The 24,867-nt window shown below is 39.5% G+C and overlaps 1 protein-coding gene across 1 annotated transcript; it reads left to right on the forward strand.

The window, feature by feature from the left end:
• The first annotated feature begins 407 nt into the window (after positions 1-407).
• Positions 408-12,505, forward strand: LOC109033959 (uncharacterized). The gene is made up of 8 exons (XM_019046841.2): positions 408-839; positions 2,289-2,497; positions 3,248-3,429; positions 3,952-4,137; positions 5,348-5,878; positions 7,338-7,858; positions 9,014-9,348; positions 10,645-12,505. Coding segments are annotated over exons 1-8 (2,193 nt in total). The 5' UTR covers positions 408-837; the 3' UTR covers positions 10,872-12,505.
• The last annotated feature ends 12,362 nt before the right edge of the window (positions 12,506-24,867 follow it).

Here is a 24,867-nt window from a genome sequence, read left to right on the forward strand (position 1 = left end):
TCACGTGATTTATTATCTTCAATCCTACATGATTTAATATTTCTAAATTTCCCGCACAATTTTTCACCCGGAAAATTTTGGCCCGGATATTTTAATGGTTTTCGGTGTGTTTTTGCAGGAAAAATTCACAGATTTTCCGCCGTAATGTACAAAGAATCACGGTAAAAAATCTGAATAGTGAAAGTTGACAACAGTTCTCAAGCATTCAGTTTTCTCCACTTCGAGGGAATGTGACATAGCTGTGATTAAAGCTGATCTTCGACCTGGCGGCTTTATCTCAGCGATATTGTTCCAAAAGGTCTGTAGCAGTGATGCCAGGTTTGCTAGTAACCACCACCATTCCAAGCAGCATTTCTCAGAAAATTCAACTTTTTACCATAATATGACAAGGTCGTCAATCCTAGATCACAACGCGAACAATAGGCAGCGAAGCAGTCGCGTTTTGGGGGAAGCAGCCTCCTAGTCACATTTTAATGCTTGATTTTTTAACATTTGCAAGTTTCTTTTTCAGTTAAGTTAATATTAACTAATTATTTTTTATCAACTTATTTTTATTTATTAATAGATAAGTGCAGGCTGTGATCAAAGTGCTTCGTCGCCAATGTATGAATGAGTGTGCTAGAAGCGACTGCTTGCAGGTTATTTCATTTGTTTTAGAATTGAGAGAGTACGTATCTGTTTCCCGTGCTCTGCAAAATTAGTGCAAATTTTTTCCGAATCCATGTGTCTAAATTTGAAATGTTCATGAAAAGGCGTGCAGTGATCATTGGATTGGATTTTGAATGAACTGTGTTTCCCTCGTTCACTAAAAATCGCGACAAATTCCGAGATTTTAAAATGTAAGTATTTAAAATTATATATCATTGTGTTTTCTAAATATCAAGAAAAAAACCAGTTGCTTGACAGGCTAAAACAAAGGGTTCTGGATTTTTAAGAATATATTTAGATATTTTTCTTCGTTCCATTTTGTATCATTTCATTCAAAACATTACAAACTTAACTACCTAAAATTTTCCGAGAAAATTGGAAACACTTATTTAAATTTTGCACAATCAGCATATATATGAAACAAATCTGCTGAATCCTTATGGATAAAAAAAAGTCCTAATAAGCAGATTCTAGGCGGATGTCGAACGCTGAAACTTCCAGACCGCGTACCTCAGTTTGTGAAGTTGCAGACTTCCTCTCATACTGAATTTTTTTAATGGAAAACTACTCAATGCCAATGCCTTAAAACTTCCATGAGTTTTTCTTCTCTATGCGAAGAAAACCTTGTGAAAACTTTGAGGAATGATGTTGGTTTGCTCTTTTTAAAAAAAAAATAAAATAGGAACGGAGATTTTTAAACACCGCACACGAGATACGTGGTTTGGGACTTTCATCGTCGATGTGTGTGTGCTACAGAGTGATAGGTAGAGATGATACTATCCTCCTGATTGGCCAACCGGCACTAAAATGGAATGCAAGAAATACTAGGTCAGTAAGAACTTTATCAACATTGAGAATCTCCTGTGCAAATATTGACGTTAAGAAATGCTCCTTACGCGATGCCAATTTATGGAGAGTATCGCCTAATCAGGTGCGTAATCACGCGCAAATGCTATCAGAATCATTTTGACCATTCTCTAAATATTTGGAAGAATCTAGTCTCGTGATACGGTGATAATGCTTCACTTGGATTGACACCCCTGAAGATGAGATATAATATTTATCGGTCGATAATAATCTTGAATTGAGGACAATTCATTTATCTTTTCCAAACGTAATTATGTAAGTCTTGCAGTCGTGAATCGTTCATTTTTTGTGACCTAGGATTAGGAATATAGGTGCAGGATTTGGAAAGATAAACAGTAACAATCCATTTGTGTTGAATCAAAAATGTAAAAATTCAAACGGAAAGAAACAGAATAGAGAGTACTGATTATTAGCTTGGGATTCAAACATACTTTTTTTTTTCTTCTTCTTCTTCTGTTTTTTTGTGTGTATAATACCAGCTTGAACACTCGTAAACGCGCCTCCTTAATCAGAGCCTTTAACTGGGTTCGGTTCGGATAGGCAACTAAACTAACTACTCGGCAAAGCGGAGGGTATCACCGAGATTTGAAGGCGCTCCAAGTCGAGGTCGTGATTCCGAGGTTGTTTAGTGTGTCGATGCGAATTATTACGATTTGACGAGTTAACATGGATGCTGCTAGCGATTTTCCGGCGATGCCTCTCTGCCTGCGGCATATACTTTCAACTTATACTTCACAACTTTACTTGTACTTCATAACTTTCTTTAATTTCAGGTCTGGCGATCATGCCGGACACAGACACGCCGAACACGGGCACGGAGAGGCGAAAATGGAAGATCTAGTCACCGGAAAGTTCCCTTTGGATCATGAATTTATTTTGGAAGCGGCGGAAGAGAAGGAGGCACTCCTCAGTCCTGTCTACACGTTCTTTGCATTCGTATTCACATGCTGCTCGCTGCCATTCGTTTTCTCCGTTTATTTTGGTAAATCCTCTCATCTAAAACTATGCGAGTTCAAAGTTTCAGTTCACTCAAAGAAGAGGAAGAGAGAACAAATTTAAAAGAATAAAACAAAACAAAAAAACAAGAAATAGAAAGAAGACCATGTTGCACATTTCGTCGTTTCCTGTGCCAAAAAAAAAAAAAAAAAGTTACTACATTTCAATGTTGTCAAATTTTCCCCGCACAAATTGCATTTTTATGCGGAAAATCTTAGGAATCTCTGATTGAAAATTTCAGTGATATTTCCTCTGATCCTCTGCAAAAATCAGAGAAACGTTGGACACCTATTTCTCTTGTGCAGTTGTGTAAAAAGAGACCCAACCTGGCAGACCAGCGTTTGATTTCGTGCTTTCCTACTGGCTAACGGTCAGAATAAAAAAATATGATCTTCCTTTTTTGTTGCAGTTATACAAATTTCCTGCTCATGGTTGAATGTAATCCTGGGCATTTTTTAATAATTCGATCAATGAATTTGTATTTAATAGTACTTTGGAATTGGTCGAAAACCTTTACCCTATAACCAGAATTATATAACTTTAAATTTTTTTCAATATGATTTTAATATTTGCACCCATTTTTGAAAATTATCTTTATAGCCTTTTTAATAACGGCTAATTTGACTTTCCTTCTTTTGGTAAACAACAAAAGAGACACCACTCTCTCTTTTTCCTAAGTGTAAAATGGCTTCCTACCGGTTTTACAGATGTCCTAAAGGATTATTTTGTATTGCAGGTGTAAATTTTTGCAGACGCTTATGGCTGAAACATTTACAAAGGAAGTTCCCCGATCTTGAGTTTGTAAAGAGAACGTCTTTGAGAACCGCTATGGACACTATACGCAACCAAGGTATAGTTACCGTTTTGCTTCAAGTAAAGGGAAGCTGTAACGTAGCTCTGTTTCGACAGAAAATTCAAGTAAGTCTGGAAATTCATAGCGTTCTCCTCAAAACCCAATTTCCTCTCACGCCTTTCTGCAAGGTTTTTAAAGTGAGGAGTTATTCAACGAAATGCTTCGCACATTTTCTACAGCTGTTTTTCATTTTTTAAAACCGCTCACCAAATATATTAGTCGTGCCAATTGCCAGAAATTACGACTCCGTGGAGTGAATTGAGTGAATTCTCCCCTCTCTCTGAGCTTTTGATGATGAAGTTATTGATATCGTTGGGCGAAAGAGTCAGAATGCAGGTATATTTTTTTATTAAAAATTTAAGAGTTTTCCAAATATATCATAGATCCTGTATTATTTTGAAATAAAAAGCAACAGATATAGTACAATTTTATGCTGGGGCGATTTTCGATCAGTTTAGATTTAAAGTTTAGTTTTTTCAGACTTTTCAACTTAAAATCTCTAAAGTTTCCGAGAGTTCCCTAAAGTTTCTGATATATTTATCAGCATCCTGTAATTTTCTCCTTATTTTTTGTTGATATTGTTACAGGAAGAAATTTTGAACAAACGCCACCCTAATGGTAGGCTTTGTTTTCCTCACCTCACGTGTAAGCTTACCAGCAGGTATGGAAGATACGCTTGGAAGACCACGGTAGATTTTAACATCGAGAATCATATATTAGTCGCAAATACAACCCAGTACAAAGGCCGCTCTGTATCGGAGGATAATATTCAGGTATTGCGTCAACTGATTCGTTAACTCGCGCAAAGCCAGCATGTTGAATATTAAAATTTTATTGATTTCTTGTCAAGTGACCTCGATAGACAAAGCCCCTTACGTCATAGGCAATTTTCAATCGAGGTCATTAAGCAATGCCGTCATATTGAATTTCAATATTTAACCTTTAAGATACAAGTATTCTTACTCTGGAGCGGTGCGTTTTGCATTTCGATCAAATTAAGGCGCTCCGCCAAAGCTTGTCCTGTCAACACTCATCTACTATTGACTTACCTTCTCGGTGGATGTCAAACAACGTGTTGGGCATTTCGTTTTGCAGACTCACTAAAGTTTGGCAAACTTGTTTGGGTTATTACGCCACCTGGAGCTTATCATCCATCTAGTAAGAGGGCAACAGCCGAAAGGAGGGTGATGACTGTTACTCCTTCATAATTTGTCGTTTCTCGTACGAAGGAACGTAAATCCATTTCACGGTTGCAAACATGAATCTAAGAGTCCGGTATACCAGGGCAATTTTTTCCATAGTTTGTCTGATTTTTGCATGAGATTAGAAGAAAAATCAATGCAAAAATTGGCTTCCATTCCAGTTTAGGAATCTACAGTCATATATAGACAAGAGTTTAACGTAGAGATTATTTTTATTGTCATTAAACATCAGGGGGATTTTGGCACATCTATGCTCCGGCTTTCAAATTTTCAGGGATTAAGGCCGAGTAGAATCTATATCCACAGATCCACTCCACTCGTCAGTCCCGTGAACTTTGTCGCCACCACCGGGATTCGAACCCGGCACCTGGGTCTAGAGTCAGACGCGCTAACCGCTAGGCCAACCTGGCCGGCTATTGTTCATACACCGAAAAAAAACTCCGGCCGTGGGAGCCGGAAATACGGGTTATATAGACATACCGTCCGTTCCGGGCTCAAAGGCCGAAAATTCCGGCTGCCGGAGGCGTAGCTTCGATTGCTCCGGGTTCAGATGCCGAAGCTACGGCTCCAGCAGCCGGAATTTTCGGCTTTTGAGCCCGGAACAGACGGTATGTCTATATAGCCCGTAATTGCGGATCCCACGGCCGGAGTTTTTCTTTTCAGTGTAATAAAGCGTTGAATCCCCGAAAGTAGAAGTTCTACTTGCCGCCGAGAAGCCAACGGAGGGTTCCTCTCTGTCTTTGGACACAACTAACCAAGGGTTTCTTCTGCCCACCCTCAGGAGTTCGTGAGCGACATCGTCTCGAAGTACCTGCCGACGGACATCCCCCCATGGCAGATCACCATCATCCCGGTGACCTCCTCCGACGAGGAGCGGAGCTACATCCTCATCCGGATCCACCACATCCTCCTCTCGGAGGACAACATCAAGCTCGGGCACCTCCTCATGCTCCAGCGGACCCGCGAAGACGAGGACACCGAGCAGGACTGGCCGCTTCTTCGTCCCGACGACGAGCGGGACCTCGAGTCCATCCAGGCCGTCCTCGAGAGCGCCACCGTCAAGCCCGCCGCCACCGTCCGTCTCTACGAACGCTTCTGCGAGTCCCTTACCAACGCCTGGAACGAGCTCGTCTACCAGTACGACCCGCTGGAGAATCCGTGTGTGCTCAAGGCGCCGACACTCTTCAACTACGCCATCCTGTGCCTCATATCCGGGGTCTATGTCATCAAGGATTATTGCAATTCGGGGAAGCATGCTGTCGAGGCGCCCTCGATTCGGGCCATCGCTAGGAAGGAACTCAAGAGACGCAAGGTAAGACCAGAGACATGATGGAGATGTTGCGTGTGTGAGGAATTTGCGATTTGACTACTGGGTTCTATGTAAAAGTTCGCGAGAAACACGATGGTGCCACTGGTTTCCTCTGAAATCAACTCCCAAGCTCAAAAAAAGCTCTCAAGTTGAGGGCGTAATGGAGGGGACATCCCACGCTATACTGAGAGTCCACCTCTGAGTTAAGGGATAGGGGGCAATGGCGATTGGGCGTCGCAGAGCGCGAAGCTGCGCAGTGAATGTGGCTTTATGTATGCATTGAATAGGGAAAAAGCGTGACCATCTGGTACTGGCCTGGTCTTTCCGCGCTTAATTTTCAGCAAATTAGACACCCGACGACCACGTTTGAACTACATATGGTAAATAACATGGGAAATCGAAACCATGTGTTTTTTTCGCATTCAGTCGATTTTTGGGCAAAATAATGTTCATGACTGACTTTTCGGGGATCTGGCGTTTCGAATGATGTATTCCACTTTCTCCAAAAGAAACACCAAAGATCTAATTTTTGGAATTTCAATTTTTTTCCTATTGAGTCAGCGGGACAGTCGAAAACATCGACCCAAGAGGAAAGAATTGAAATTTCAAAAATTAAGATCTTTGGTGTTTTTTGGAAGGAGTGGAATGTATTGTACATCAATCTCAGATTATTACTTTTTAGATAGAACATCTTTAAAGCGTCGTATGTGAAGTGTAATCAGGCTACGGGCCGTAGCCTACGGCCCACTCCACCAGGAACCGATATTGCCATAGAAAGGAATTTTAGGACGTAATGACAAAAAAAAATGGACTAAAAAAAGCGAGAAGATAAAATGTGGAAAACTAACCTACTTATCATAGAAAGTATTAATCTTCGTTTGCTTATTTGTTTTTCCTTTTTTCACCGTTTCGTACATATTTGATAACACATGTATGTTTCCGCGCGCTGTGACTTCGGAAAATCTTTATCGCCTACCACGTGATCTTTGCCAGCTTTTAACTACCAAGCTGTCAATTTTTGGTCGGATGTCCAAATAAACGGATTATCCTCATACGCGTAGGTAAGGGAGAGGGGCTCCCCCTCAGAATTGAAAACAGTATAATTTGGCAACCTCCGCCCTCAAAAATTCTTTCTGGTGGGAAATATCTTCGTCAACGATAACTTTCTGATGCAGTGTATCTTTTTGTCACAATTCGAAAGTATTTTGAGCTGAAAATATTTCAAACATAGTGGTCTACGTGCAGAATTCTATTCACAAATTTTCATCACGAAAGCCTTAAAATGCATATGTAAAGTGTTAAAATTTCAACAAATTTCTGGGAGGGGCCTCCTTTTCAATGCGAGCATTCCATACCCCTCCTCCTCCCCCTACCCCTCCCCCTACCCCTCCCCCTTCCTGAATGCTTAAAGGGAACCCCATTAATACGTGTCTCTTTCTAAAGTAACTCGATTGGTTTTCAGGTGAACTTTAGGCTGCTCCAAAAGTGCGTCTACAACACGATCAACCCATTCAACGTATTCCTGCGCTCGATCTCCATCACGTGGTACATCAACACCTCACTTCTCATCCGCTGCCCCCTCTTCTTCCTTTCCCTCCTGCGCGACCTCAACGGGTACCTCCAACTCGGCGGTCTGGTTCTGCGCTCCCTCCGCGAGATGGCGCAGGTGCTTGGCGTCGTCTACAAGATCCCGCGGGTTCTCATGGACGAGATGATGTTCTCCATCCTCAACGAGCATCTGAACCAGTTGCAGACGGTCTCATTGTGCGGGCGGAAGGTGGTCAATTGGTCTGAACCAGTCAACGTGTCCGTCCTCAAACAGGTGCAGCATGACACTGGAGCGCTCCCCTGTGAGATCCTCGCCTACGCGCTCACGGCCTCCGTGCAGACTTACTTCGAGAAGAACGGATATCCGCTCCCGAAGAAGGTTCACACTACTGTCAGGTTCATCTCGCAGGAGGATATTTTGAAAACTAACAAAAGGTTAGTAAACTCTAGAGACAAGCATAGGCCCATCTGGGGTTGGGGGGGGGGGGGGCGTAAGGGACGTGCGCTCCTCCCTTTCCTCCGAAAAAAGAGTAATAAAAAGGAAAGAAAGAAAAAGAGGAAGAAACGGAGGTGAGGAGAAAGAAGGACGCTTTTATTTGGTACTTATGCAGTTAAAAATTGATACAAACTGCAGATTAGATGCTTCAAATGCCCCGGTCCCCCTGTATCCCCCCTCCCCTCACTCTAGATGTCTAGGTCTGCCTATGCGACAAAAATATGCCGCAGGCAATTTGTCAAATCGGGTATTTTATAAAATGTCAAGGTAGGTAGTCAAATTTTGACAGTTAACGGAATTTTGTCAATTTAAGACAAAAAGCTGTCGAGTTTTCAGTGTTTTGGAAAAAAAATGACTCATCAAATCTACGAACTCTTCTTAGTCTTTCATCTTCAAATCGATGGCTAAAGTGCGACGCCACGTATATCCATTGCGGTGTTTTAAAGTACTCGCTCTTAGATTATTTTTTCGAAAAGGAACAAGTCAACTTTATAGCTCGAAAATACAGAATATTCTACCAGCAGAGAAGAAGAATCAAGGAAATCTTCGAGAAATATGTTGACTAGTTTTCTGATGAAAAAATAAAGTATGACAAATAGTTTAAAACGTCGCGAACGAAGATACGTCGTCTCTCATTTAAACCATCGCAATGCTCCTCATATATTTAAATGTTAAAAATTTTAAAAATTCCATGTTTTATGACATGCTGCAAATTATAAAGTTAACGTTCATCCAGGAGCTAAAAACCGGTTAAAGTAACCAGCGGGTCGATTATTGAAATTAATAGACAAAGCTATAGACAAAGAAGACAAAAAGGATATGGTAAGATCCTATTGGTGAAAGCGGGTGGTTGCCATGGAAAAAGGAGGTAAGTAATAGACTAACTAACGGCAACCGACAAGAGACCCGACAGTTTGTCTATCAATTCCCCTTTTAGTCTGTAAGAACCACCGGTTGCAATCAATAAGATCGCGCCATACTCCGTATGTCTTCTTTGTCTATGGCTTTGTCTATCAATGTCGATAATCGCTCCGCTGGAAAGATAAAGGCAGGTTAATTAGATCCGTTTGACTAATGGCTCATTAATGGTACAGATTATCGAATGGCATCCTGTGTTTTGACCTGCCCCTGCACATCCCGAAAGACGACCCGCTGTACAGCCTGAACATAACGCAATACGCATTGCACAACACGCTGATCAAACAGTCTTCGATCTACCTGGCCTCATCCCTGAGATTAGACCTCAACCTCTTGACATACGTTCTACCCTCGGTGGCCGTGCGGTTTTTGTTGTACCTTCTCACGAGGCACTACTCTGTCACAATCACTCAAGTCGAGGGTAATTTCAACGAGACTAAGAGGAAAAAACTGCTGTGGGGACAGGAAATTGAAAATATTATCTACTGGAGACCACCGCAAGCAAATATCAGTGAGTTTCTATATTACTTTTCCGTATGACTTTCTTCAGTTTCACCAAACAATCTCATGGAATGGCAGGGAAGGGGGGTATCTTGCCACAAATTGTTCAATGAAGGAGTCTGAAAGCGAAAACCTCCCAAAAATCTTAACTCATGTAAAATACGTACGACGTAGCCGTGTACCATGTGACTGTCCATGGGAGACACCTATATATTTAGAATTATTTATTAAGAATAAAGATACTCAGAAATGGCTCAACTAGTCGTTCGCCTTACGGAAGAAAGTAACTACATTTCAATTTCATCAAATTTCCCTTCCCAAATTTCATTTTTACCAAGAGAATCTTGGGCATTTCAAGCTGAAAATTTCACCGATTTTTTCCCGATACTTAGCAAAATTCACAAAAGTATTGAGCAAAAATAGCACCAGTACATTATTGTGAAAAACTGAATTGTTTGATTAAATTTTGCAACTTAGGAATTAAGTTACGTTCCTTCCTCGCGCGTCGCGCCGCTTGACGCACCGGGTATTTCCACCAACAGTATGCACGTGTGATGAAAGTTGCGTTCGTGTAAATTGAAGGAGCTTCAAACCAGTTGCTATAATATTTCATCGTTCGTTGTATCGAGTGCTGAAAACATTAATGCCAGTCATTGAACAAATATTGCAAAGCAAATAATATAATTTTTGGCGAATCAAAAATGAAAAAAATAATATCGAGAAAAGCGAATGGGAACTCAGGATTACTTATACGCTATATTCTAGTTAATTTTATATTAACTGGTATTATCTCGCGGAAACATTAGATGAAAAGAAGAGGAAGTGAGAGGAAGAAGACTGCAGAGAAAAATGTAGAGGAAGAAGAGGAAGAGGTAGAGGTAGAGAAAAAAACAATATTAATATAGCGACTAACCACTCAGCCGCCTTGTGCCTCTTCTGGCTAAACTTTTAGGGGCAGTTAACATTCAATCTTCAGAATATCAATTTCTTTAAGTCAAAAAATTCTTACTTCCGGTTAAGACTAATTTCCTCCCATGTTTTATTTTCCAAAAACTAACCAAAAATTTTCCTTGAAACTTGGAATTTTTTTCCTCATTAAAAATGTTCATAGTTTCAATATGATGTTTCTGTAACTTTTCCTTTAAAAAATAAAAGATAATCGGGGATTTTCTAATGATTCGATAGGGACATCCTGTTTTTGATTTCGGCCAACGATAATCTTCTTCTTGTTTCCGACCCATCTCGACGAAATTTTATCAAGTTTACACCTCGATCCAAATCACTTCATTTTTTCTTCTCGATTCAGGTTTATCGCTGACACTGATGTGTTACGGAGAAGAGGTGCGGTTGGGCACCATGGCTGATGCCGAGCTGATGCCTCACCATTTAGTCATCCTCAAGGAATTCCCGCAGAAGATCAACCAACTGGCCTCAGCTGCTGCCCTCCTTCGACAACACTACTCATCTAGTCTATCCTCCCTCGATATGAGCACCGCCTCGGATTCATCCCTCCATCTTGATTTTTCTGAGTAGAGTTTCTACTAGTATCTTGTGTTGTTCCACTCGGATTAGCATTGGTTTGAAATTTGAGTACGAATGCATGCTCGGGTTTTTGAGAAAACTCAGAGAGGGATTTTCTGCTGAAATTTGTGCCACTACTTCGTACTATAAAAGAACTTTTTGAAAATTGTTGTTGTCAAAAATGTTGTCAGGAAATATAATCTTGAGTCCGTTAAGTCTGCAATGAGGCAAATTTTTCAGTCATTGAATGGGACACTGGACAAAGTAACAATTGGGGCCCATACAAATTTGTTATTTTCTGAATACATCAGATCTAGAGAGAAAAGGAAAAAGTCTGTAAGGCTTAAGATTACCTTAGATCGAAAAAAGTACAAATGATAAGATTACACGATCTTTATACGATTCATCTTTCATTTTATCAGCGTTAAGTGCAAATAAAAGTATCTCAATCAGGAATTAATATTCGAAGTTTGCTGCAGTCTACTTGTTTTGAGGAGGTGATGTGTTACATGTCGCTTTATTTCGTCCTTTTTCTATATGTAGTTGTCTATTGTCGTACGTTTCTTATGCATTTTATAAAACCGCAGAACAATTTATTATTTAAAAAAGAGTTTTTCTAAAATGCAAAGATATTTCTTTTAAATATGAAGAAGTTTTTCGTCTTTAAAAAAGGGTGTAAGACGTCAACAGCAGCACTGATAAACGTCGCTAACTAGTTAGATTACATGCATATAAGGCACTGATCTGAACTAACAGTACAAATGACGTCATCCGTCCTGTTTTCAAAAGATCAACTTTGAACGCAGAAACTTGGTGACGAAATGATTTCTCGCTTCTTTGCTGACATTTAAAATTCTACATCAAAACAAGAGTCTAGAACGCTTGTATCTGATCCGATAAAATTTATACTAATTGCGCTTTTTGAAATGAAGAGCAATTTGTGAGACTTCACTTATGCTTTTACGCCTCTTTCCCTATTTAGAGGGAATTTCAGCCAAGTTGGAATTTAGGAAAGTTTTTCTATTTCTTCCTAAAAGAAGGGTTGGCATCTTGTACTTCCAAACTTTTTTAGGTTTTAACTTTTAAAGCACACTGTTTTTAATGCTGAACTTTTTGTAAGAGAATTTTTCAAATCGTTGGGGACTGAGTAACTGAACTGGTCAATTTGGGAGAAAAGGGTTTTAGAAAAACTTGACTCAACAAAAATAAAAATTTTAAAGCGCAAAAATGTGTGGTACTAATCGTGTGTTGAGGGCATGAAGTAGCTCTTTTTTCGACTTTCTATTAGCCCAGTGAGGTTACACGTTCTCTCGATGTTGATAATTATTTTATGTACAAATTTGTTTGTATCTTTAAGTGCGTATGATTTGTCCTACATTTTAGTGTTCTTATGCCTGTTTATTTATTTTTAGTCGTTAAGCTCAATTAATCTGTACGTTCATTAATTTTACCGCTGAACTGGTCAACCCAAATATTGTTGGACACCTATATAATCTTTTATCAAATTCATCTACTATTGGTTGAGTTTAAATGCAATTCATCATATTCTGGTTAAATTGCTTCACTTTTCATGTAATTTAGCGTTTGTGATTTTAGAGTAAATTAAATTCCATAAATATACTCATTTTGTGCTTCACGAGTTTTAACTAGGCTCACCCCTTTGTACGATGATATTCACTGCTTTACAAAATTGAAGTCAACAAATAATTTTTTTTCATTTTTATTTGTAACTCTCATTCCTGCCTGAACATTTACATCCAGTCGTAAACCTTTCGGATACAACATCATTAGAATGTTGCATTTAACCTATCAAAAATTTATATATTATTATTTCTTAATTATTTATTTTTGTTTAAAAAAGGAAAACTTACAGACAGTTACTTTATAATGTTCAGAAATGTTATCCAAAGCTTGAGAGAATTTTCATTATAGTTTCCAAAATATAATTTTTAATAGTTCCTTTTGTCTAGAAAATATCATAAGGGTGGGGGAGTATTGTATGAAGGTACACACTGAAAAAAAATCTCGGTGTATTTACTAAAAAAAAGGGTAAAATTACCAAGAATGGACCACTAGACAAGGTACGAATTAAAGCAATCTGATACATGTTTCTTGACTAAAATTTCACGCAGAACACGATTCGCGCAACGAAAATGACTGAACCCAACTCCAAACGAAGATATTAACGTTTTCATTTCACATTGGTTACGAGGAATTTGAACTGCCCGCTCACAAGAAACTCAAAGCTCTACGTGAGTCAAATTGCGCACTACAACGGTTTCAGCAATCTTCTCAATCGAGCAATGTACATTTCCCACCATGTGTAGCCCAAACTATGAGCAATTTGCTGTACCTGAGCCGAAGCGTCAAGATTAAGGTTGCCAGCTTTTTATATCGCAGAGACTGTGATGATAGACGTTTAGTGCGCGATGTGAATCACGTAGAGCATTGAGCTTTCATGAGCGGGTGGTTTGAATTCACGCATCAAGAATCATTAAATATCTTCGTAGGGAGTTGATTTCGGTAATTTTCGTTGTGCTTATCGTGTTCTGCGTGAAATTTTTGTTACGAAACATGTACTAGAATGCTGGAAATCGTACCTTGTCTAGTGGTCCATTCAGGGTTTTATTTGATCCCAGTTTTTTCTTGGTAATATTCCCTGGTAAAAATTGGCGATAGGAGCTGCGTTTCAAAATACCATAGGAATTCTTATAGCCGGCTAAAGAGGGCAATAGAAAATCATGTAGCTGGCTGTAGAAAGCGGAGAAATCATTTAGCTGGGCTATACGAAGCGATAAAAAAGTATGCAGCTGGGCTAAAGTTCCTATGGCCGGGCTTTACACTTTATCGCCATCGGCTATAAAAGGCTATAAGAAATTGTGTAGAAATTCGTGTGCTTTGGAAATCATTAAGTTTGATACGGAGCCAACATAATATTCACAAAACACACATTATATTTTCCTTTAATACATATTTTTTTTCATCAATTAAAACGAGAATAATCCATACAGGATGTGCAAACATTTCAAAATCATGAGTTGAAAAACGCTGAGGCTGACTTCGCAAGATTATATTGGAGTATAACAGAGCGGAGCGGCGTGCTGTCAGCGATAAGCGCGCACCAGCGCCTACAAACCTAACTGGGATACTTCACGCATGGCGCAATGCGTGAAGTATCCCTGTTAGGTTTGTAGGCGCTAAGGCGCTTTTCGCGCTGGCTGCCCGCCCGCCGCGCCGCCGCAGCGTGCAACGGCGCTTGAAGCAACTATTTCACACCAGAGGTATTGCACAGTATCATACGAAATTGAAGGCGCTCCAACATATTAGGAATGGCAGGCATCCTTCAAAAGTACGGAGCTTTCTGCGCAAAACAAATCAAGATACTACGGCCCAAAAATAGAGCAGTATTCCAAAAACTCACTAAGTCCTAGCATCCGTAAAAAGTAACATGTAGCATACACTTTATCGCCTGGCTGTTGCTTACTTGCCATCGGCTATAAAAGGCTATATAAGAAATTGTGCAGCCGGCTATAGAAGCTATTAAACATCTTACAGCCGGCTTTAGGTCTATGGTATTTTTGAACATAGATTCTACTGCCAATTTTTACCAGGGTTACCATTTATGGATTTGGTAATTTTACCGAGAAAGCTCGGTAAAATTATTGAACTTTCTCGGTAATTTTACTGGACCTTGGTAAAAACGCCAATATTTTTTATCGACTGTGGTAGAATTACCGAGATAAAATGGCAAAGTTCCCGGGAATTGATAACCAATAAAAGTGGTATTCTAACCTGAAAAAACAGTGAAAATACCGGGTTTTAGGTAAGCTTACCAATCTGCCTTGGTAAAATTACCAATAATTGGTATAAAAAAGTGAGATGGTGAAGGTACCAACGGACCGTGGTAAAAACGCTGAGAATTTTTTTTCAGTGAATGTATTCCAAAAATAATAAGGCCTTGACCCTTTGTGGCTAGACCCACATAGCACAGAATCTTATGTCAATACTGATACATATTGTTGGATGTTGACATGATATCATCAACACTAATGCAGTATGATATTAAGATTGTCGGTTAAAAGGTATACCGCGTCAGCATGAATATAACACTGATACCTTCAATATATCAAACAACAGTATTGAGTCAATGCTGACGAGGTAAAAAAAAAATAACACGAAAAGAAATTAACACGAAAAAATGAAAAAAAAATATAGGAAGAAAAAGAAGCCTAAGAAAACACGGTGTTAATCAAAGTTATGATGAAAGTCGAGCCGCGCACTGATGCTATGTGTGCTATAACAGCCTTAACAGGCGTGATTTTAACCCGGAACATCATCAGCTCCTTGTGGCTCAATGGCAGAATACTGGGCTAGGAATTCCGCGGTTCGGGTTCAAATCCACCTGAGGGCGTCCGGGTATTTTACGCTACTAAACGTCGCAGGACATCAAGTAAGTGGTTTATAATATTCAATACTTGTATACTTGTGTAATTCATGTTTCAAATGTAATACATGTGTAGTACTATGAAAATGACGGTCATCGTCTGAACTTTCATATCTACTTGACAGAGTGCGCTGAGTGTACAGACGTGTCAGTGATAAGGTAGTAACGCATACATATTGTCGGTGTCCTGCAGTGTTCTGATGACCTTGTCATAACCCTGATTTCCATATGAAATCAACCTTTTCGGCCAATACTGTAACAATATTTTGACAGCTCCAAATCAGTAACTAATAAATACTGGCATAGTCTTGATATAATATTAAATCAGGATACATCAGCATTTTATAAATACTGACACTACTGACGTGTCAGTACTATTGTAGTATTATATCAATATTCTGTGCTATGTGGGGACATTCTCTCTTGGGACGCAAACTTTTCCATAGAATTCTTAAGTATCGCTCGAATATCTTTCTTCTCCTAGTTTCGTTGATGAGCTGACCTGTGGATTGGCAAAAAAAAGAATAGAAATCACGAAAAAACTGCACTTGAGGAGTAACCGGAGCAACGGATGTGCCTAATGAGGAATACGCCAACGGACTATCGGCAGCCTCTCAACGGCATTGCCATTTTGAAGAGGCATTTGTCTCTAATGCCGTATGGACCACTAGACAAGGCACGAATTTCAGCATTCTGATACATGTGTCTTCACCAAAATTTCACGTAAAACACGATGCGCACAACGAAAATTACCGAAATCAACTCCTTCCGAAGATATTTAATGATTCTTGGTGCGAGAATTGAAACCACCCGCTCATGAAAACTCAATCCTCTACGTGATTCACATCGCGCGCTAAACATTATCATGAACGTCTCAACGATAAAAAAATCTGTCAACCTCAATCTTGACACTTTTCTTCAGCTATAGCAAATTACTTATAGTTTGAAAAACACATGGTGGGAAATGAACATTGCTCGATTGAGAAGCTCGCTGAAACCGTTGTTGTGCGCGATTTAACTCACGTAGAGCTTTGAGTTTCTTGTCAGCGGGCAGTTCAAATTCCTCGTAACCAATGTGAAATAAAAATGTTAATATCTCCGTTAGGAGTTGGTTTCAGTAATTTTCGTTGCGCGAATAGTGTTCTACGTAAAATTCTGGCTAAGAAACATGTATCAGAATGCTTAAATTCGTACCTTGTCTAGCTGCCCATTGGGGACTGTTGTCACAGGTTTAGCAATCCTGCGTACCCCAGCTGCACCCCTCACATATATTGAGAGGGGCCGAGTAGATTTCATAGATAGAGGGACACCCCCGTACGGCCCTATTTCCGCCCATGAATATATGCTACTTTGGCAGTTATTTCTAAATTAATAGAAATGTACGAGTTATATAGACATACCGCCCGTTCCGGGCTCTAAGGCCGAAAGTTCTGGGTGCCGGAGCCGTAACTTCGACTCCTCCGGGTGCTGAGCCCGGAACTTTCGGCCTCTGAGCCCGGAACGCGGGCGGTATGTCTATATAACCCATGAGTACGGCACCGAAGTTTTTCTTTCAGTGTGCTTTGTTAGTTATTTCTACATATAATATGCGATCCTCGCGCACACACTGCGATCTTCCTCAGGTGAGTCTCGAGAGGCAACGCTGCGAATTGAAAAACACCCGTGTGTGGGTAATGTGAAAATAATGTGGGAATGGTCAGGCTTGGGCGGCGACTAGAAAGGAGAGCGCGTAGTCAGTGGCATGTGCGATGCGCGGGGCGCCGCCGAACAGTGGATCGAGTCAATTGGAGAGGTCGCACTGAAAAAAATTCTCGGCGTTTTTACCAAGGTCCGTTGGTACCTTTACCATCTCACTTTTTTTACCAATTATTGGTAATTTTACCATGACAGACTGGTAAGCTTACCTAAAAACCGGTATTTTTACTGTTTTTTTTTCAGGTAAGAATACCTTTTTTATTGGTAATCAATTCCCGGTAACTTTGCCATTTTATACCGGCAATTCTACCACAATCCATAAAAAATATTGACGTTTTTACCAAGGTCCAGTAAAATTACCGAGAAAGTTCAAAAATTTTACCGAGATTTCTCGGTAAAATTACCAATTCCATAAATGTTAATTTTACCAAGAAAAAACTGGGATCAAATAGAACCCTGAATTCTTGGTAATTTTACCCTTTTCTTCGTAAATACGCCGAGTTTTTTTTTTCAGTGTTCATTTCGTCGCATTTCAAATTTCAAGGTGTGCTTGTGAGAGAGTATTTCAAGAGGAAACCAATGAAACCACTTTTAGACTCTTAAAGTTTTGTATAAATGGAGTTTTAAGCGTTTTAAGTTTTCAAATTTTGTCCGGCCTCTCCCATCGACTCGAGCCACTGTGCGTTGGGGCTGCCACTCCAGAGTCCGAAGCTGCGCACTAGGCCAATGTCAAATGTCCGCTGACCCATATTTCTCGATCCATTAACGTTCCAGTATTAATTATGAATGGGAATGAAAGTGAAATGGGTCCCACGACACCGCCGCCACCACTCACCCGAGAGCACTCCCCAACGGCGTTGCCTGATCCAGGTGTTCGTCGTCGTCCCTGGAACCTCCCCTATCTCAAGGGGGTGTAGGCGGTTCCAAAGGAGGGGGCGCGTAAGGGATGAATGCCCCGAATAATGAGAAGGAAAATGAAAGGAACAGAGGAAAGAGGATAGAATAATCACGATCAGTTGCAATTTGATCGAAGAATTATTGTGATTTTATATCAACGTACACTACCTCAAAAAAAGGTATGACTCTGAGACCCATAAAAAATGGCACGGAGATCCATAATTTCCATGGAGCCATACAATATAGTTCGTGGAGCCATGGTTATAGGTTCACGACCAATAAAGTATGGCTCAGGAAGCCATACTGTGGACGATAAGTCACTTTGGTTAGAAATTATGGATCTCCGAGCCATTTTTAATGGGTCTCAGAGTCATACCTTTTTTTGAGTGGATTTATTGCAATATTAACAGATAAAAAATCGCGATAAATTGCGATTTGGTCGCATAAATTTGTAATAAAATTGCGATTTAATCGACGGCGATTGATCGCAATATTATCGAACAAAAAATCGAGATAAATTGAGATAAAATTTCGAGTTTATCTAACGCGATTTAATAAAAATAAAATTGCGACGAGATTGAGGATAATCACTCACAGAAAGCTGCCAATGCAGGGTTTCTGAAACTAAACATCGGACTCACTTTTGAGTGGATTTCAGGGGTAGAACTCAAATCTCTAAATCAGTGCCCTACATTTATCTCACTTTTTGAAATGGATTGAATCATTCGTCACTAATTGAATTATATCTAAAAACGGCTGAAATTAATTATTATCTCTTTTGCTGAAGGGTACTGATATACCCTGCAGTTTTTCATATCCATGTAAAACGAATATCAAATTTGACCAACAACCCAGGTATTCATATCGATATTGGAGAGGAGAAGGGAGGTGAAAGAGGAGTTGAAAAAGAAGACGAAAAAGTAACAGAGCGGAATATTTTTCATTTTCAGCCTCCAGCTCTCATATCCCATGCGCCGTGCGTGCCTTTCAATCTTCGAAAGTGCCCAACGCACTGACCAACTGCGTTTGAAGCTCTCCTCTAAAAAACAACTCCGCCTCGCTACGCATGACTGCAAAACCGACTCCATCCAATGCGTTTCCGAGCGGATGAGGAGAGGAAGAGGAGAGGCAAAGGAGGAAGGGGGTAAAGGAAGAAGAGAGAAATAGAATCTCAACTTTCTGAGCACCTCCTGTGACCATTCACTTTCATTTCCATACAAAAATCCCATTTCTTTGAATTCGTGTATCTGAGCGCGTGGTCAGGAGAAGTCCAAGTGCTTAGCCCCTTCTCGTATCGTTTTAGAAAGAGGCAAAAGGTAAAGGAAAGACATTTGAGGGCAGGGTCATGACCAAGGTGGCATGGACATGACCCAAGTAGCATTTTTCAACGAAGGAAATATGAATAAAATCGAGATATTTTGAAAGTAAGTTGCGATTTTTTTACAATTTTTTGGCGATTAAATCGCTAGGATCATCAATATCTGAGCGATTATCCTCGATCTTAGCGAAATTTTATTCCTGTAAACAGGGCCGGATTTACCTATGGTGCATCGGTGCACCTGCACAGGGCACCAGATTTTGAGGGGCGCCAAATTTTGGGTTTTTTTTTTTCAAACTCTGCAAAATTACATCAGGGAACTATTAATTTATTGCGTTCCATCTTTTAAATGACCCTAGACTTTAAGGGTCAAACTTTCTCTTAGTTTCGTAGTTAACAGTAACAGGAACGAGTACCTGATTTTGGTTTCTGCCCCAGAATCATTCACTCACTCGAAAAAATTCGTATTTAGTTAGAGTTAGCACGGAGTAACCAAAGAAGACCGTCGGGTTGGGAAATGCGCGGGCGGGGGGAGGGGACGTGCGAGGGGGCGCCTCGAAAATTTCTGCACAGGGCGCCAAAAACGTAAATCCGGCCCTGCCTGTGAAATCGTGCTCGAAAAAATCAAAAATTTAACTTAATTTATCACGATTTTCGGTTCGATAATATTGCCATAAATCGCCTCCGAGAAAATTGCGATTTTATTGCAAATTTTTGCCATGAGATTGCAGTTAATTGCAATTTTTATCCGAAAATATTGCAATCAATCGACGTCGATTCAATCGCGATACGTTCTCCGATCAAATCGCAACTTATCGTGATTATTCCATCTTCTTCCCTTCGGGGAAACGAAAGAAACGTTATGCAAGGTTAGCTATTGCATGAAAGTATTTCATAAAATTCCTTGAAATTGTGAAAATTTTTTCGAAAATTTGAGACATAATGTCAGATTAAATACAAAAAAATACAAAACCGTTATTGAACGAATCGTCAGTGAGGAAACTAAGGGAGCGCAGTGCTGAAAGCCAGTGAAGCACAATAATCGAATGGCCAAATGTTTATAACTGTTTTGAAAACTAATGTTTTGGCTCTGGCAGGGTTACATTTAAAATTCATGTTCTACATTAAATAAACGAATAAATCACTGGTTAGCACTATTTTAATACAAATGATGATTTAACCGTGTACAATTTGTTTTTATTAAACCAAAGTATCACCCAAAGCACCGCAGCAGTTTTTTTTTTGATAATTCCTTGTTAATTTTCTATTTTGACGCGATTTTGTTCTGATCGTTTCAAAAATACGCACTACATTGTTGAACATTTTTGATGTGCAATTCTAAGCCGGAGTTTATACCTAGAGTCCCCAAGAACCCCGAGTGATATAATGGGAAACGGGATCGATTTTCCTCACGGAGTAGGTAATAAATTATTACAGAGTGGAATCTACTCTTTTTGCAGACTTCACACGTTTACATAGTGCTATCTTCACTTCGCATTCATCACACGGGATTTTTGAGCGCTACACTGAAAAACAAGCAGTGAGCTCCAACACAATGTGTTGATAAGGCGCGTCATTAACTCGCACATATCAACCCCTTTAGGTTTCATTTACAGAGATTTCAAAAAAGGCAAGCAGCACAACAAGAGAATTCACGATCCAACACTGCAAGGTCAACGACGCACCTTGACGAGACCGTGTATTGTGAATCTAGAAAGCTATTCGAACAAATTTAAGTTTTTTGATCTGCCTCAAGCAAAATCTTATCAGATTCTTGAAGAAAAGTGCTACGGAAAAATTTAAGCGAAGAAAGGAAAAATTCTGTCGAACTCCTAGAAGATAAAGTCGACTTAAAGGTATTTTGGGGCTAAAATACCCAAATCACCGGTATTATAAATCCCGTTATATTATTGAAAAGAAATTGACTCGATATAAATGCAATTGTATTAAATATGTCTTGATTTTGTTATTTTAAACGCCTTTTCATGCAAAGAAGCTCAACCATGTCCATGCTTTATTCATTCATGAATTGAATGTAAGCAATCCACATCCCGAAAATCTACCGATTTGCCGTAAAAAATCGCAGAAACTTGATATACCAGGTCGATGTACCCACTCTTTGAATTTACCAATCAATTTAGTGAGTGCACGTATGTGAAAGTCAAAATGCTATAGTCATTTTGGGTGCATTCATTTTTCATGAAACAATTGTTAGTAATTTCAATCCCGAAAAACCATAAATTTTCCGTATAAAATCGAAAAAATCAAAATATGTCGACTCCCTGACGTGAAAATTAAATTCTACGTGTGAAAATACTTATGTATCGATATGCTGAACAGAATGCTCGCATCTCCTCGTAATTTACAAACCGTTCCTATACTCATCTCAAAATTTTTCTCAGAGCTTTGTGTTGTAATCAGCTTCCATTTAAACTCCGGTTTGATGGCCGAATCGGCTGCCCAAAAAGCAAGCCATTTTTGAAGGGCTTTTTGAAGGGCTATTTTTCTTATTAAAAACTAAGAAAAATATATAATTACGTAGTAATTATAAATAAATACCAAAACAATTATCAATAGATGTCAAAGACTGACTGAAAACTTTTATTAACCTCTTATGTGAAAATATACATTTTATCAGCTGACACTGACAATGTTGTCAGATGAACAGCACTATCAGAGCACGGGTACCAACTTTTGAAAAGTATAATCGAGGTTACAAATCTGTCAAAGCAACGTTTTGAACAAAACGGAGGAGTTAAATTCTCATTCCGAGAGTGCCGACCTGCTCAACCATCCTCGAATCAGTTCGCTTGATTCTGCTTATATATGCATATTTTAAATCAGCGCGTCGCATTCTTAGGCTTTTTTTAAAAAAACCAAGTAACGTAGACTCTTGGTATTCACTGCACATAAACTAGAGACCCCCAGAATGAGAAACAACTTTAAATCATAATTATTGACGGATAAATAAACTTTTTACACGCTTTGGAAAATCTGAGAAGTTCGCGGTAGTCACTTTTCGGTAAGGAACTAAGGGACTCGGTTATTGTATCGAGCAGGGTTCGAAACGATCGCAAAGGCGGTATACTACGTATACGCGCCAAAAATATTGCTGAAATTGCCGTGCACGCGGGTATTTCATGGCATGGGGTAGCTAAAAAACGAACGTGCAAACCATGCAGGTATAATCGCTACACAAATTTCAGCTAACTTACACACACGTGTGTAGGTGATTTTGCTCTCTGAAAAGCTACGTCTGTTACCTTTTTAGTTATTCTTCCGTAAATTTCGCTATTTTTCCGTAAATTCTGCTATTTCAGCCTAACTATTGAGCTATTTTTACTGTTCGCAAAGTACCAATACCAAAAAATGCAGTTACACTTCCAAGCCACTCGATGCAAGATTAACTGCATGAAGGCGCGCAGATGTAGCAAATCGGTGTACCAATTCGTGCTAGTCGTTCACTTGATTCAACACCGTGCACGGATAAGAAAGCTTTACGAAGTGAAGCAAATTTTGCTCCACCCTAAATCGGTGAATTAGCAATCCTTTTTTTTCAGTGTATGTAAAGACTTCGACACCGCATTTCACTCCTCGATTTTTAACAGTGTATGTTGTGTCCCTAAAGCGACCTTCGTTGCACATCGCACCATACGTTATTTTGCCTTCCTAGAGAGAATTAAGAGAGGTCATCAGCATCTGTGGACCGGCGATAGTTCCACCGCCCGCACCCTATCGCGTTGTAGTTTCACTCATTGAAATCAATGCTCAATGGGTAGGATTACTGTTGCGACCTAGTGACTCTGTACTATTCTCGCTGTCACATTGATACAGTCAAGAGTCTAGACAAACTACTTTTTACTGAAATTTGAGCGACTACGTATTCCTGGTTGTTATTTGTCGCATTGGGTTCGGAGAAATATACATGATACTCTCTCGAAAGTTGGATATTGAGAGTAATGCAGGAACGCTTAATCTGCTAATTTATATGAATTCTTTAGAAAAATTATGTTTAACACTTGTGTTTTTAAAAATATTTAGCACCGAGTTCATTAGTGAATGAAGCGCATTGTGCAATGAGGAGCTATGCTATTTCATTTTGGAAGTTATGGATTCGATCGGAAAATAAAGACGTGAATCCATATGTGTGGTTTTTTTTTTTTTTTTTTTTTTTAACGCCATGAGGGAATTACTCGAACGCTGGTACCAAAGTTTCGTCTTATTGTCAAAGATAATTTGTAAACATATCCGTATAAATTTTAGTAAGAAAAACAAGGAAGAAATGGATCACACAAAACAGAAAGGAGCGAACTCGATTACAGTGTTGTAAAAATTGTGCAAACCTTCATCTACACATCTTAAATAGTGAATAATCTGAATAAGTGGTCAAATTTAAAGAAGATGAATCGTGCAAGAAAAATCGTGCAAATTTTCAAAACGTGCATACATCTAGTATCTTTAATGTGATAAATAAGTTGTACGATTTTAAAAACGCCGAAATCGAGTTGGTTTCCCTCTTTTAAATGCAGTCCAATAGCATTGAACATGAATGCTACCTATACTGCCGTGCTGAGGAAGAACGCCGTATGAACATTCGAGAGTTGCCAGATTTTCCTCGATAAAACATGTATTTTTGACAACATTCATGCATATTTTTGTTTGAAATTTGCAGATATTTTACATTAAAATACGTATAAAATTGTCTGAATATGTTGGAAAAAAATATTCCCAATTTTCCCAGTAAATTCGATTTTTATCGAGAGAAACTTGGCAACGTCTGAAGGCTCATACGTCGTTTTTCCTTATCACGGCAGTATAGCACCGATCTCTCTCCTTTGCAAACTAAAATCCTACCTCGCATAACAATCACGGATACTCCGGCAAAAAAAACAAAACCCTAGAGGAACTTTCTCGGATTACAATACGAGCGATGGGGACCTACTAAAAGTGCAGTAATTTGCAGCGTGGCGATGATATCGTAGTGTCTGGCGCGCGGGTGCTGCTCCGCCGTGCTGAGGAAAAACGCCGTATGAACCTCTAGGCGTTGCCAAATCTCCTTTGATAAAACACGAATTTCCTCGTAAACTTATGAATATTTTCTTTCCAATTTTTCAGATACTCTTGCTTGCAATTTCACCTAAAGTTCCTGAAAATTTCTAAGGAAAATATTCATAACTTTCCTCAAAAATGAACATTTTATCGAAAGAAATTTGGCAACCTTCGAATGTTCATACGGCGTCTTCCTTAGCACGGCAGTGCTCATGAAGGAGCGGGAGCCAATAAATAAAGTGCCCCGCTGCTGTTCGCGCATGCGCCGACCGGGACGCTGCTATTTCACGCGCATTTTTGCCACGCTGCCATGCATTAGATAAGTCGGGAGGGAAAGTACAGGATACTTTGTACGAGAAGTCATGATAGTCACCTTAAAAGCATACGGAAATCCGTCGCTTTTCGTAAAATCAAGAGTGAGGAAAATCTGGAAATTTCGGCTCAAGTTTGACCCTATAATCTTGAAAATTGAAGGAAATATTTGGACCGCCTTAAACAGAAAGGGACCAAGCCACATCAGCTATTGCATGCCAAATTTAATTGGCTAAATTAGTTTTTTACATGAAAACAGTTCTGCGGATTCTTCGTGCAAATTTCAATGAATT

The sequence above is a fragment of the Bemisia tabaci genome, chromosome 8 (assembly GCF_918797505.1).
Source record: "Bemisia tabaci chromosome 8, PGI_BMITA_v3".
NCBI classification, from domain to species: Eukaryota; Metazoa; Arthropoda; class Insecta; order Hemiptera; family Aleyrodidae; genus Bemisia; species Bemisia tabaci.